Source organism: Gorilla gorilla, chromosome 11 (genome assembly GCF_029281585.2).
Source record: "Gorilla gorilla gorilla isolate KB3781 chromosome 11, NHGRI_mGorGor1-v2.1_pri, whole genome shotgun sequence".
Taxonomy (NCBI): domain Eukaryota; kingdom Metazoa; phylum Chordata; class Mammalia; order Primates; family Hominidae; genus Gorilla; species Gorilla gorilla.
The window spans coordinates 33,697,513-33,714,142 of NC_073235.2; the positions used below are offsets into that span (position 1 = coordinate 33,697,513).

Sequence of the window (16,630 nt, forward strand, 5' to 3'; positions counted from 1 at the left end):
TAAAACATAGAAGCTATCTCGAAAGTTATTAAATAAGCATTATATCACCCTCTCTTACTCAGTGTATAAAATTAGCACTGTAGTTAAAAGAAGGTAAAATAGATCCTGATTCCAAAGATAGAGTATTACATTGGTATCAGTATATCTGAATATTCTTAAATTTAATTGCAGAAGAAAATAGCCCCATTTTTAAAGCAAAATAATGTCTTTATATTTATAGCAAATGTCAAATTTATTTTCAAATGTTTTTTCTCCAATAGTTGATGAGGGCCCTAATCCTCCAGAGCAGTTTACGGCTGTCAAATTATCTGATTCCAGGTGAGCTTATATTGTAATATAATTAGTAACCAGTGATTTTAAAAATTTAATTGTATTCATTAAAAATTTTAGTATCTGTCTGAAGCCTACGGTAATTTTGATATAAAAAATGAAATAGCTTTTTTGGGAAGTAGATTTTGTGATCTACTTTTAGTGGATTTCCTATCAATATATAATGCTAGGCTGGAAAAAAGATATGTAAGTTAAAAAATGAAGATTAATAATTTCACACACCAAATAAGATAGATTAAAAAATAAATCAAATAGTACAAAACCTGGTTCACTGTTGCTATGATATTTAAACTCACTGTTTGGAAGTCTAAAGACAAACAGGAAGACTAAAAAAAGGAATATTGTTGAAACCAGCAGAGAATGTTACAGTATGATAATGACCAAAAGAATATTTTTACTCACTATTGTTACAGTCATTTTATAAAGTAACCTTTTTTATTCTCACCTTGTGCAGAAGTATAGAATGAGTCTTTGGGTAAAAGATACTGAAAGTGAATTTACATATTTTAGTAATTGGTTACATCAACATGATAATGATTTCTGTTATATAATCATTAACGTATAAAGGAGTAAAAGTCAATTCTGGCATTCGAAGAGATTCTTGGTAAGGTAAAAGAAATCATAATTTTAAAAAATCACATTAAGATGATTATTTCTATTCTTTCTTTGAAAGTCTGATAAGTAGGGTGAAAGAGAAAGAATAAAAGCAGAGGAAGAAAAATTCAATAGTTTTAAACTGCTTTACAATTATAAACAAAAAAGGATTATAAAGAAAATTAACTGACAAATGACGAAAATATTTGCAACAATCTTAATAGGCAGTGAGTTCTTACTGTTCATATGTATCTTGTATAGAATTCATAGCACTGAAGACCCCAGTAGAAAAATTGCGAACAATCAGATCTGAATAGAAAAATGGACAGGGGACATTACCAGATAATCTAAAAAGTAAAAAGGAAAGGAAAAGAAAAACAATTGTTATTCTAGTTAACTACTAAAATGCAAATTAATAGGATACTGTTTTTTTTCCATATCAGGTTTTTGAGTATTTTTTTAGAGTCATAATGTTTAAAAAAAAAATCCATGATACAAAACATACTCTGTTAATTTGAGGTAAGAATGTAAATGGAAGCAGCATTTTCTGGAAAATAGTTTGATGACATAGTTTTAGTAATTTATTATTGAAGTTTATAACTAAAGAGTTATAATTGAAGAATGATGAATTTTGAAAATATTTGTTATGTAATATATAAGGTACAATGTTTATATTAAAAAAGCAAAATATAAAACTAAATTTAAAACTGCACTGTTCAATATGGCAACAACAAGTCACATGTAGCTTTTTTTTTTTTTTTGAAGGCACAGAGTCTCACTCTGTCACCCAGGCTGGAGGGCAGTGGTGTGATCATAGCTCACTATAACCTCAAATTTCTGGGCTCAAGCACTCCTCCTGCATCAGCCTCCCAAGTAGCTGGTATTACACGTGCACACCACCATGCCCAGCTAACTTTTTAAATTTTTTGTAGAGATGGGGTCTCACTATGTTGTCCAGACTGATCTTGAACTTCTTGCCTCAAGCAATTCTCCCATTGCCTTCCCAAAGCACAGAGATTACAGGAGTGAGTCACCACTCAGCCACATGCATCTTTTGAACACTTGTAATATGTCCAGTCTGAAATTTTAGATATGTACACACCCACACACATACGCATGTCCTGTTTTGATGCCCTATAATTAATTTTCTCTCATTTTTTAACTTTTATCTATCTTATTAATGTACAGAATCACCCTGAAATCTGGCTACAGAAAATGTCTTGGTATAAATTCAGATGAACTTGTTGTTGGGTGTTCAGATGCAATTGGACCAAGAGAACAATGGGAACCAGTCTTTCAAAATGTAAGTGCTGTTATTGTTTATAAAAACTCCCTGTCAATTTAACAGAAAGTCTGTAACAGTCAATCATAATATATTTAAAAAGAAAAAGTAGGATGCAATAGTATAATACATTAAATAGGAATAAATCAGTAAGAACATAGAGCCTTAAAGAGATCTCAAAATATAGTGCAACAAAAATAGCATTAGTACTTTTGCCCACAATTATTTCTGTGTACCCTTAGTGCCTAGATATGGATCTCATTTCCATTGAAGAACCAGTCAATTTTAGGTCACAGAGTAGGAAAACAGAATAGTTCCTAAGTATCTTCTTTGTAGCAGAAATCATGGATGCTTTCAGAAACATTACAGAGTGTAAGCGAACAGTGGAGCTAGCTAAGACCAAGTTGTGACAATTTGCATAAAAATATAAATAATAATAGTTCATTGAAGTAAATTATCTCTAAAAGACTTTCAGTTCATAAGCTTAAAATAGTGTATGAAAAGATAGTTTTAATATAAGAAGAAAAAAGATAATATACTAATTCTTAATTTTAGTAAGTAGACAGTTGTAGTATATGGATGTTATGTTAAATCTTTGTTGATACAGAATACATAATTTCCTTTTTCTGTATGAGAAGTAAAGGTTGAACAAAAATATGTGAGTGCTAAACTGTCTTTAAAAAGTAGATAACTATATGAAAAACAGTAAGGACCAGTGGGCACCATGCAGAACAAGCAAATAGAAGATAAGCTCAGCCTTTGAGTAGTAGCTTTGGTAGTATACAATAATGAACTGAAAATAGGAACTCAGCAGTGTTTTCTAAGATGACAGATTAAACAAACATCCCACCAGAAAGAGGTAATCACTTAGACTAATTTCTTCATCCCCTAAGATAAAATCTTAAGTCAGTGACTTGAAAAGTATTTTGACCCAATCCATTGAGAAATGCATTTTTACATTGCAGCCCAGCACACACATATGTATAACTGAAGCAAGAGTTGTACTTAACAATACTTACTTATCCATGTGTTATGCACCTGGAGAATAAGAATATTTCTTATTCTCTTTTACCTTTCCTCTGTGTGTCTGTGTGTTTTCCTTTTCCCCCCCACCCACCCAATACCATTCAGGAAACACTACATTGATTTCATTACCTGCTAATGTGCTGCAACCCCTTTGAGATGATCCTACTAGTTACGATGAGATGCTTCTAATAAAAGTTACACCAGTAGAAAATGCGAATACTTCATAAGGCCAGGATGAAGACTTAGATAGTACTAATAATACAACATTTTAGGAAAGTTCATTTCATTTTATTTTTAGGAAGGACACTAAGTTTCAAAAATTTAAATTTAAATGAAAGAGGGTCTTAAAACTCTCTTGCAAAAAGGACTCAGCTGAATAATCTGTGACACAGGTTTAAATCACCTTGGACCCCACCACCATGTTCCAGGGCTCACCCGGAGCCATCCAGATGAGAGATCACCCAGCCCTTTTGACTTGACTAAGAAATTAAATCCATGTTATCAGCACGTTTTTAACCAGATGTGATATAAGGTTAACATATTTTGTAATCATTGTATTTATAAATATTTTGTCTAAATGTTATGCTATTCCAAGTTTTCCAAAAGAATCAACCAAATACAAGTTATAAAATAAACATCATATTTGTTACGGGAGTTAAGCTAACCAAATTTATAACCCAGATTTAGATACACAAGAAAATCAGTTTTTAAAGTTTTGTTTAATAGAAAGCAGTGTAATACATCAAACATTAAACAGCTAAAAATGTATATGAATATTTATTTTCACACACAAAAGTCCCTCAGACATTGATTCTTAAATTAAAAACACCAAAGGCATTGTATATACCTTTTCATGTTTTCTAATTGTGAAGAAAATAAATTTTACTTAAAATGCTAATATTTGAATAAAGTATGCATTCATAATTATGTTCTCATCTTTAAAGTTAATTTTTCAAACAGAACTAAATCAGTTTTATCTTCAGTAGATCTTTTAGAAAGGAAGCAGTCCTACCTCATCTAATTAGAATAGTCCTACTAGGAAGATACGCTACAAATGTTTATTGTGGTAATCTTTGAATAGTAAAATGAAAGGTGATTTTGGTTTCCTTTTCTATATGTTCTTGTATTATATTTTTCAGGTTTTTCTCTAAGTTCTTTTCTGTGATTTTTAAATCAGGGAGGAAAAATTAATTCAGTCTAAACACTTAATGTTTCTTCTACAAGAAGTATCCTCATGGCTATTTTGTTATTTTGTTTCACTTAGGGGAAAATGGCTTTGTTGGCCTCAAGTAGCTGCTTTATTAGATGCAGTGAAGCAGGGGACATAGAAGCAAAAAGTAAAACAGCAGAAGAAGAAATGATCAAGGTAATGATGACATTTTATACAGATAACTGCATTCACACATGCGATGTGACTGTATCTCTTTAAAATGTTGTCATCATTTACAGTCATTTTAAAGATTTAGTTAATAGCTTTTTATATTGTGGTGTTTCAAATAGAGTCATTTTTAATTATAAATCCCATAGTTGATGGCTTGTTTATACAATGTGGTAGAGAAATCAGTACATCTAGGAGCTACCTTGCCATTATCTCCATGGATCAGTATCTTTTTCTGGTAGTTCCACATGCTCTTTTTAAGCTTTCATTTTCTTGTTTTCTTGCTTGTACTTTAAAATCTAATTTTTAAAATAGATAACATGTACACATGGTCCAACATTTTTAAATAAAAGCATATGAAGATGAAGACATATGCCTGCCATGCATCTTACTCACCTGTGTCCCCGCTCCTGTTCCTCTTTCCCTTTGTTTTTTTATAGCCTCCTAAAATTTCTTTATAAACATATGAATATATTTATAATTTTCAACTGTTTTACACTAAAGGCAGCCTCCTCTATAGCCTTCTCGACTTTGATTTTTTTTCCTTAAAGTTGTATCTTGGAGAGTTTTCTACTATTAGTTTGAATGTAGAAAGTTTTCTCTTTTTCTTGCTTTTCCTCTCTTTCTCTCTCTCTCTTTTTTAACAGCCACATAATATTCCATTTTAGGGATGTACCTTAATTTATTTAGTCTTTTGCAGATGGAAACTTGGGCTATTTCCAGTCTTTTGCTCTTATAAACAGTGCTGCAGTACATAACATTGAATATGCATCAATTTGTAGATGTGCGGGTGGACCTGAAGATAAATTTCCAGAAGCAGAATTACCAGGTCGGGGTATACGCATTTCTGTTTATGTAATGCTTGAGCTTCTGTGATGATAATCACTCTATGAAACATAAAAAATCATAGCAGAACTTCTGGGGCCTTAGCCCTTACATTTAAAAAATATTTTTATTAATAGTACCCATCTTCTTTGCATTAGGAGAAACATGAATCACGTAAAACATGATTTTTATTTTATTTTTAAAATTTGTGAGCATCACTAAGCAGGAAATAAAAGTTCCTTATTCCAGGCTAAATTCCCTCATCCATAGTCAGACGCGTTATCTATTGCACCAGTGGCCTGTGCCCTCCCTAATCCTACTCTTTGTTTTACATCATTGTAAAAGTTATACAGACATCTTCATATCAAGGTGAAATTCTAAATAATACTGTTAATATAACCTACATTAATCAGGTAGTTAATTGGAATGTGATGAAAACATTTAAGGCTTAATTTTTTAGACTCACAAAAGCCACTGATCTTTAATGATAAACATATACCAGGATGTGTCTAAAGAATAACTCCCCGCTTCTTGACACATGGCTTTTCTGTGTCTTGGCATTCCATCGCAGTACTGAGCATCCTGAACCTTGCTTTTTTTGTCTCTGTTGGGAATCACAGGTTGCATCCAGTCTGACCCAGATTTGCTCTGTAAGGCATTGTGGGGGCCAGAGTGGAAGGCTCTAAGAGAGGGGGCAAATGCCTTTTCTAAAATGCCCTTCGTTCTTATAATTAGAGCATAAAAATTAATGTTACATTTTTCTCTACTACCAGTGTAATTTAAAAGCATCTATCAATTCTCTGTACGTGCTTCATGTTAGATTTCCAGTCATATGTTTGATTTTCTTTTTAGAATAGTCTTGATTTCAGATAATTTCAAATCTAAAGTTCAAATAATTTCAATCTAAAATGTAGGTTTTTCTTACAGTTAGAGAAGTGAAATGTTATATTTTTTCATTGCATGCATCTGGCACATGCGTTGTAGTCTTGAATTTCCATAATGCTCCTATGAGGTGGATGTAAGCTCAGCCTTACAGACAGGAAGACAGCCTCTGACCCTCCTTACATCCTTGTGGTTTTTGTCAGCCAGTTCATGGAAATCACAGTTATTTCAAGGTGTGGTAAGACAGGATGTGTACCCAGGCCCAGCTGACTCCAGAGGCCACTCTCAGTATTTAATAGCACATTGCTTCTCAGTAAACAGGTCATTGAGGAAATGCAGATGGGTTTGTGGTTACATTTAATTTTGTTTATTTATATTTTATTGTATCATGTTTATTTTTCATCTGGATATCATCACAAAAGTGTTATTGAAGGCAACAATTGCAAGTATATGTGCAGTGCTTTGCACTTATACAAAGATACAAAGATACTTACACAGAGATTGTGTTTTTCACTATTTAAAGCAATTTTCAGATGAAATACAAAGTTTTCTGGGTCTCTTTGGTTAGTCAAGTACTTGGAAGCTCTGAACAGTGATTATTTAGGACTCTTTTCATACCATTTAATTGCAGGCTCTCCTAATCTCTGTCAGCCCTTCACCTTTATGACCTTGCCTTATCTACCAGAACACAGATCCCTCTTACTAAGGGTAGCATTGTGTTACAGGCCCTAGCAGAGAATGTTTTCAGGTCTGGGACCCCTCTAATCAAAACTGTCACAAAGATGTCATTGGCACAAACACGTTATTTGTCATCACTTTCTAAGCAGCTCTGGAACTGGACTCTGGCCACAGAGATCCCTTAGGAGACATGAGTCCTTACCATTGCCAATTGCCTGTTCTGTGGGCGATCCTAATTGTTGAATGCAGATCAATTAACTTATGACATGTGATAGTAAACATCTATCCAAACTTAGGAGAATATAAGAAGCCAGTAAAAGAGGTGGGTTCCAATCAATTAATAACAAGTTGTGTAATGTTAAAAGTTTTAATACTTTGGTAATAGTCTGTGCAATGTAAAATAGCTATTAAGCTTTCAATCTGATCAAATGAACACTTGTCTACTAGGGATAAATTGATCCTAGTTTATTCACTTGGAGGACAAAATTAAATTAGTTAATGATTGCTTTATTGCCTAGCAGGATCTGATGTGTAAAATGTTTCTGAAATAATTTTGTCTGTAGTGTTTCTGACACAAGGGCTGTGGAGGAAGCACGTGATAGCACTTACTCATATAGATTATATATATGAAGTAAAAACACATAGCCAGAACCTGTCTTTTTCTGATTATAGTTGCTCAGTTAATTTTTTCTTCTGCATAAGAAATCATCTTGAATGTTCTTATGTGATACATAAAGTGGGGAAGGTGGAAGATAAACATATAACCCACTGGATTCTCTTTTCCAATATCTAGATTAGATCCTGTGCTGAAAGAGAAACCAAGAAAAAAGATGACATTCCAGAAGAAGACAAAGGAAATGTAAAACAATGTGAAATCAATTATGTGTATGTATGCTTTTCCTTTTAGACCTAAAGATTTGACAGTCAAGTGCTTCTCAAAGTGCTTTCAAAATAAATTACCTAATTAGCTGGGGATGGTGGTGCATGCCTGTAGGCCCAGCTACTCAGGAGGCTGAGACAGGACCCTGTCTGAAAAAATGAAAACTGATGGACAAGAAGAGGCAACACAATGTAGCCTCTAGGACAGAGCACTGAGCTAAAAGCTTTTCTTTTCTTGAGGGTTCAGTTTTCCTAATCATCCTACCAGCTCCCAAAGCTAGTCACTCGGGTTAGTCAATCTCTCTATTCATTCATAGAATGGGCGTGATGCCAGTCAAAGGCTGTGCTATGGCCAGGACACAGGGGACTCCAGCCAGCATGCCCTAATAGAAGTGGGGCCTTGTGCTACCCAGTCAATGAGTGGCCCTCCTCTTGAGAGGTCACAAAGTTCATCTCGTTGTTCAAAATCTCCAGCTTATTAAAAAAAAAATACAACTAGACTTTTTTTTTCTCCCCCAAGACGGAGTCTCACTCTGTCCCCCAGACTGGAGTGCAGTGCCATGATCTCGGCTCATCGCAACCTCCACCTCCCAGGTTCATGTGATTCTCCTGCCTCAGCCTCCTGAGTAGCTGGGACTACAGGCGCAAGCCACTACCCTCGGCCAATTTTTGTATTTTTAGTAGAGACGGGGTTTCACCATGTTGGCCAGGCTGTTCTCGAACTCGTGACCTTGAGTGATCTGCCTGCCTTGGCCTCCCAAAGTGCTGGGATTGCAGGCGTGAGCCACTGCGCCTGGCCTACAATTAAACTTTTTTAATAAGTGAAAAAGAAATTAACAGTATTTATAAATTTAATAGTGAATATGTATAATCAGAGTTTGAGGTATTTTTCAATGAAGACATTTTCTTTGCAGAAAGAAATTTCAGAGCTTCCAAGACCACAAACTTAAAATAAGTAAAGAAGATGGTAAAATTCTTAAAAAGGCTCAGAAAGATGGATTTTTGCATGAAACGCTTCTGGACAGGTAGCTATTTACTTATTTTCACTATTTTCAGTAGCCAATAGAAATGGCATGTAGAAAACCTATATCCTCTTAAATTACTGTAGTTTTCACATTTTTATCTTTATTTCTAATTTATGAGTGTGGCAATATTACCTAGAGAGGACATCATGAGTTTGGGAAAGACTGTCAAGAAAGAATATCTAAAAATTATAACCGACTCTAAGTATATACTTTAAGAAATTCAGGTTTGACTGTATCTACTTCATAAATTTATCATTATCTTTTTATAACTATTAGAACCAGAGTTAGAAACAAGCAGTTTGACTAGTATAAAAATTATGTGGATTCTGTTAGAGTAGTTCAGGTTCCTTAAAATAAGCATAGATCAACTAAAAAACTAAGTATAAAAGCTAAATAAGTGAAATTGAAGCAGTTTTATTGTAAGATTTGGAAGAGTGCTGGATGTTTATCATAGCACATTATTAATATTTATTACTCTTCCTATGTAGATAAGTGATGTCCTAGATTTACAACATAGAAAAACAGGTAGAGACGTTTAGCTGTGAGTGTACAAGTATAAATCAATTAAGTGCCAGATTTTGATAATCACCAGCTGCTCATTCAAGTCCTATGTTGCAAAGTTACTCTTACCCTTTTTTTTACATTACTTGATAAAGGCAATGTTTAATTACATATTTCCTGTTAACTAGCTGGTAGAGTTCATACCTAAAGTCAGTAAATATTGTTAAGAATTTTTTCCAGCTGAGCAAATGAATATGTATCTAGTTGTAAGAAATCAAGAAGAGGATATAAAATATAACCAGGATGTGGACTCTAAAACGGAATAAGCTCTATGTCCTGTAACTTTTTTCATGTGTAATAATACAGCATTCTCACCCTGTTAAATGGAAATTTAGAGCACCCTTAAATTCCAGAATCATTAAAATTGCTATTTGAATTGAAAAGCCCTTAGGCAACATTTATTGAATATTAGGAAATAACTTTTATAAGATTAGAATCCATTTTTTATGGAAACCAAATTTAAAAGTATACATATTTTAATATAAGTGTTGTGGTAATACAATAACCAAAATTGAACACACAGTTTTAAAGGTTTTTATATTTAGTAGCAGTTGAATATATATGGCATGCTTTACATAGATTAATTTTACTATTTTTCTTTATTTAAACAAGAGAACCAAATTGAAATCCGACAGATACTGCAGATGACTGGGATTTTTGTTTCTGTCTTATCTTTTTGTGTTTCTTTCTGAATAAAATATTCAGAGGAAATGCTTTTACAGAGTTCTTGAGTTGTTGTGAAATTATTGTTTAGCTAGTAGCTAGTTTAACCAGGATTAAACAAGTTTAATCAGGATTCTTCATGGATATACTTTCTAGCTAACTACAGTTTTTCACATGGAAATGAAACTTACAGTACACATTGAACATACCACAGAATTTTTTCCTGGATTTCCTGTCCTGAAGCATGAAGTGTACTAGAAACTGATTCTTCCTGCGCTACTTGTGGAATCTTTCTTAATGGATCATAATCTTCCTTTACTTTAAACAATAGATGCTTAATCAGTGCCTTTCATAGGAAGTTAGAAACTCCCAATCCAATCAACAGGGCTTTGATTCTACCTCCTAAGTACTACCCAGATCACAGGCAATCCAAATATCAGAACTAGGAGGCTGGACAGAGAGGACAAATCATCTATTAGGGAGTGGGACAGAAAGTGGAAACATTACAAAGGAGCAAGTAGGCTCAGAACAGAGGGGAGAGTAGTACTGGGGAAACTCCCTACTGAGGACAGGTTTGCCACAGTGGATATGTATGTGATGCTTTTGTCCTCGTGGGCTGGAATGGAAGCTGATAAAGAAGTTCAGACGCTACGTGTTGCTTAGGTCTGCTTTGTTGAAGCCTGTCTCTTTCAGAGTTCCTAAACACAATATTCCCGTGGCATCTAATCCCAGTGAGTGCTTCAAATCCAGGCTGTGTATCAGATGCCACGGAAAATTCTGCCTCAGGACTGAGTTTGGTTCAAGCATCTGGATGATGTCAAAAGTCCACGTTGTGTGCTGGCCTAACCTGAAAGACCCTATCTAGTTCTAGCCTTTAAATTCCTTCTGTCACCAAATCTAGAGTTACATGGCATCTGTACAAGCTAGGTAGCTGAGGCATGCGATCAGCCCTATAAAGGAGCTTTTGGAGCTTTTGTTGTAGGTCTAGCTTCAACTTGGCACTCCAGTTCCAATAGCTGGACTTTCTCTCATCACGTGTTCTGATCCTTGGATTGAGAATAAAGTAACCACTCTGATCCCACAAAGCAGTGGTTCCGGTTCCCAACTGGTGACTATTTTGCCTCCCAGGGGACATTTTTGGTTTTCCCAACTGGAATACGGTGTTAGAGAGTAGAGGCTAGGGATGCTGCGAAGCATGTGGCAGAATCCTGTTCAGCCCAGAATGCTAACAGTGCCAAGGTTATGGAGCCTTCCCACCCAAGGGCTTCATCTATTCCTTGCTTTTGCCAGCTCCCTAACCCTTAAACACAACAGTTCAAATCTATATGCATAAGTATCTCCTAGGAACCTGCGCGTTTCCAATATCAACTACTGAGACCTATCCGTAGAGATACAGGCTTAGGAGGTCTAGGATTGGGCTCAAAATTTGCATTTTAACAAGTACTCCAGGTCATTCTGAGCAAGTGATACAAGCCACAGAATGAGGAACACCGCCTTCAAGAGACTGAATCTTGCTTCCCAACACTAGCTTGGTACCTGAGACCATCTGCCTGCTGACTGGCTTTCCTGGCACAAACATTCTGCATGTAGGCACAGTGTGTTCCTGGACTCCATGTCAACCCATTCACCCTCATGTTCCCTTGGTTCCTGTCCCCAGTCCAGTGAGCAGAACTGATTACAGATCTTGAAAACAGAAGATACAGATTTAAAATAACTTGCCTGTTCCCGTGGACTTTATCCACTAGTGAAGCAGGACAAGTGGACAAGGGGAGAGAGTAGGTGTGGGCTCCTTCCCTATTCCTCCCATTCCACTTTATACAAACCCCAGCTAGACCACTGGGAGAGCAACGGAGGTTAAGAATGACTGCATCTAAATATTGTCATCTGGTCCACTCTTCTTCCATCTTGTACACAAGGATATGAGTTTTGTTTAAAGCACTACTGAAACCAAGATAAACTCTGGCTTAGCATGCCCCTGCTGGATCAGTCTAGTAATCTTATCAAAACCAAGATTACCTAAAAGCATTAACCAAAGGAAAAGCTCCCTCACCCCAATCTATGACTGCTCGCATTTTTCAGATTGAATCATTTCAATTGTATTTTAAGGTTCATTGACTCTTTTCCACCTCCAAGCTGCTCCTGAACACAACTGATTATTATTTTTTAATTTTGAAAACTTTCTCACTTCTAGAATTTCCACTTGAGCCTGTTATTATTGTAGTTTCTTCTTCTCTGCTGTGATTTCCTATCCATTTATTTTAAGGGTTTTGGGGATTTTGATTTTAGTAAGAATTACAATAACTACTTTAAAAATCCACACTAATTCCAACAACTGGGTCATCTCGAGGTCAGTCTCTATTGATTGCCTTTTTCTTTGAATTTGTTTCTTTATCTGTTTGATATAATGGGATTGAATTATGAAGATTGAAAAACTAGATTTTGTTTTGTTCGTCTGAAAATTTTGATAATTTTTTGTTGTATTTGTTGTATTTTGTTTGATTTCTTTTCTATTTTATACTTTACAATATATTTTCCTCCAATGGTTTTAACATTTCTATTTCTCAAAATATTTATGTTTATGTTAAAAATTATACAAAGTAGCTTGGTGCAGTGGCTTCCATCTGTAATCCCAGAACTTTTAGAGGCCAAGGCAGGAGGGTCACTCGAGCCCAGGAGTTGGAAACCAGCCTAGACAACAGGGCAAGACCCTGTCTCCACAAAAAATTATTAGCATGGTGCAAAAAGTAATTGCGGGTTTTGCCATTACTTTCAATGGCAAAACCCGCAATTACTCTTGCAGCAACCTGATAAAAAATAAGCTGGGTTTGGTGGTGGCGTGTGCCTGTGGTCTCAGCTATTTGGAAAGTAAAGGCAGAGGTGGGAGGATTGCTTGAGCCCAGGAGTTCCAGACCAGCCGGAGACCCTGTCTCTATGAGAAAAAAAAAAAAAAAAAATTAGCTGGGCCCACATACCTGTGGTACTAGCTACTTGGGAGGCAAAGGCAGAGGTGCCAGAATCACTTGAGCCCAGATGTTCAAGGCTGCAGGGCACTGTGATTGTGCCACTGCACTCCAGCCTGGGTGATGGAGCATGACCCTGACTCCAAATAATAATAATAATTACAAAAAGGAAAGACCTAGAACACCAGGTTAGGGTTAAGTCTTCTAAAATTTAGCTGACTTACTCTGTTCTCTATAAAACAGGTTGCCACAGAAAATATAGCATGCCCAGTTTATTTTAAATTTCAGATAAACAAATACTTTTTTCAGTGTAAGTACATCCCATACAATATTTGGGACATGCTTATAGTAAAATATTATTCCTTATTTATCTGAAATTGAAATTTAACTGGGTATTACATAATTATAGCAGCCTGACCATAAAAGATATGTAGGCTGAGCAAAATTCTACTTTAAACTTGAAGCTTTATAATAAATGCATTATTAATCAAGAACTATTATTTACTGAGACCTGTGTAGATCCCCATATTTATCCTTTTAAATGTGGAACTAGGAAAGCTACATAAAGAACATTTATAGAAATAAATGACTGTTCTATAGCTGAAAGGAAAACTCTAGCTTTTATTTTTCTCCCCATACTTAGGCTTTATTCTACATTTGTATAAACAAAATTACAGCTCAACTTTGGAAGCACAGATCATAACATAAAAATAAAGCAAAGATCCCAGAAACATTTAACAGGAAACAAATCTTTCACATCATCTTACTATAGCAACTAAACTTATAATAACTTAGAATGATCCATTAATTATAAGTAAAGAATAAATTCTTTTACAAAGCATAACTATTAATATTATTGACCATCATAAGAGCAAATATTTTAAGTAAAACACCATGAATTCTTTACAGAAAGGAGCGAGTTGCAGATACAGTCACTCTTGGATTTCTTTCAACACCAGGCTTTCTTCCCTTTTGACCTGAACTGGGAGTTGAATATTTCCTCTCTTTGCCCTCTGACCCTCTAGTCTCTGAAGCATCTTTTGTACTAGAGGTATGTGCAGAGACTTCCTGGAAATTTGGATTTGTAAATTGTGCTGTTGTATCTTCTAGGCACTGCAGTGATCCAGATATAGAGCTGTTGCTCCTGCTTGTATAAGTGTAACATTTTGATTCAAAAAAGGAAGTAAAAGGAAGACAGTTGATTACATTTGGCTACTGACATTAATAATAATAAATAATAATTGTACTTGTGATATAAACATCTGAAAGTTTTAGTTCTAAGAATGGCTGTCCACATAAGAAAATTATGTAAAAATAATTAATGTCTACTATAATTTCTTTAACCAAAGAAAAAGTATAATTTAAAGATGGCTCTTTAAGGATCAAATTGCAGCTATTGGTAAAAGTAGATATTAGTCATATTTATTAAGTGACACACAGTGATACTGAAGGCACTTATTTCTCAAGAAACATCATTTTTTCCCAGCAAGAACATACTACATCCTAAACATGAAATGAAAATAAGCTTGAATTTTCACCACAGGAGGGCGACAATCAGAGAACTGAGGTGGTACAGATCCATTAGAGGACCATATCCATGAGTCTATCAGTCTCTACTGTAGGACAGAGCAAGAATTTTTAAAGACTCTCGGTGAAGGCTCCTTTTCAAAAAAAATACAAAGATTAAAGCCTTTGAAACGTAAATTATTTTTTCCAGTTATTACATTGAGGACAAAGTTATATTGCAAAGTTATCATTTTTATAACTATCCCTAAAATTGATTCTCAGTGACTCCCTTGATCTACATATGTTAAGGAAAAAGGCAAGATGAAGATGTGTTAAATATTTTCCAGTTTTTAATAATCAGTTTTAATATAAGGTATACCCAAATAATGGTTAATTAAATGACAATGAAAGTATGTTATAGCAGATGCTTACTCATCAACATGCCTTGAAATTAAAGGTTTATAAGGTGCATAAGGACAAAGTTTTTGATGTTGCCATTACATTCACAAAAGTATCTGAGGCACGTACAGCATGAGGTTCACTAAGTGCTTGCAACATAACCAGCACTAAATTTTGTTGAATAAATACATGAATACTTTCGTATAGCATCTGTTCAAAATCTCTGATGTAAAAATGAAAATAATTTGAAAATATGCAAAACTGAAATTTCCCACATACGGCTGCCAATTCGTACAAACAATAAGATGAATTTCAAAATGAGAACATGACAATAAAATCAAGTTTCAAAATGCCTGGCCTTTTTTTAGCAAAACCCATGTTCAAAAAAAGAAATAAGACATCAAATGTTTTGAGAACCAAAATTTTACTTACTGTCAATAATAGATTTTCATCATAAAATACAAGAAACAGGCCGGGTGCCTGTCAATAACAGATTTTCATCAACAAATACAAGAAACAGGCAGGGCACGGTGGCTCACAACTGTAATCCCAGCAATTTGGGAGGCTGAGGCGGGTGGATCACATGAGGTCAGGAGTTTGAGACAAGCCTGGCCAACATGGTGAAACCTCATCTCTACTAAAAATACAAAAATTATCTGGGTGTGGTGGCAGGCACCTGTAATCCCAGCTAATCAGGAGGCTGAGGCAGGAGAATCGCTTGAACCTGGGAGATGGAGGTTGCAGTGAACTGAGATCGAGCAACTGTACTCCAGCCTGGGCGACAGAGCAAGACTCTGCCTTAAAAAAAAAAATACACAACATAACAATCTCTGGGACACATTCAAAGCAGTGTGTAGAGGGAAATTTATAGCACTAAATGCCCACAAGAGAAAGCAAGAAAGATCCAAAATTGACACCCTAACATCACAATTAAAAGAACTAGAAAAGCAAGAGCAAACACATTCAAAAGCTAGCAGAAGCCAAGAAATAACTAATATCAGAGAAGAACTGAAGGAAATAGAGACACAAAAAACCCTTCAAAAAATTAATGAATCCAGGAGCTGGTTTTATGAAAAGATCAACAAAATTGATAGACCGCTAGCAAGACTAATAAAGAAGAAAAGAGAGGAGAATCAAACAGGTGCAATAAAAAATGATAAAGGGGATATCATCACCGATCCCACAGAAATATCAACTACCATCAGAATACTACAAACACCTCTAGGCAACTAAACTAGAAAATCTAGAAGAAATGGATAAATTCCTCAACACATACACCCTCCCAAGACTAAACCAGAAAGAAGTTGAATCTCTGAATAGACCAATAACAGGAGCTGAAATTGTGGCAATAATCAATAGCTTACCATCCAAAAAAAGTCCAGGACCAGACGGATTCACAGCCGAATTCTACCAGAGGTACAAGGAGGAACTGGTACCATTCCTTCTGAAACTATTCCAATCAATAGAAAGAGGGAATCCTCCCTAACTCATTTTATGAGGCCGGCATCATCCTGATAACAAAGCCTGGCAGAGACACAACCAAAAAAGAGAATTTTAGACCAATATCCTTGATGAACATTGATGCAAAAATCCTCAATAAAATACTGGCAAACCAAATCCAGCAGCACATCTAAAAGCTTAT

At 35.1% G+C, this 16,630-nt stretch overlaps 1 protein-coding gene across 11 annotated transcripts in view; it reads left to right on the plus strand.

The window, feature by feature from the left end:
- LOC129532222 (protein FRG1-like) overlaps positions 1-16,630 on the plus strand; it is a 55,235-nt gene that overhangs the window by 15,306 nt on the left and 23,299 nt on the right. For 10 of the 11 annotated variants that reach the window (XR_010129557.1, XM_063694768.1, XM_055380772.2 and 7 more), the window contains 5 exons: positions 261-318; positions 2,113-2,227; positions 4,497-4,598; positions 7,789-7,880; positions 8,789-8,899. Coding sequence is in view for 10 of the 11 variants with exons in the window: in XM_063694768.1 (XP_063550838.1) it covers positions 261-318; positions 2,113-2,227; positions 4,497-4,598; positions 7,789-7,880; positions 8,789-8,899 (478 nt within the window). In the remaining variant the exon portion in view is untranslated. Of the gene's footprint in view, positions 1-260; positions 319-2,112; positions 2,228-4,496; positions 4,599-7,788; positions 7,881-8,788; positions 8,900-10,072; positions 15,845-16,630 lie in introns of those variants that run through there. The other variant, XM_063694769.1, reaches the window with a different exon arrangement.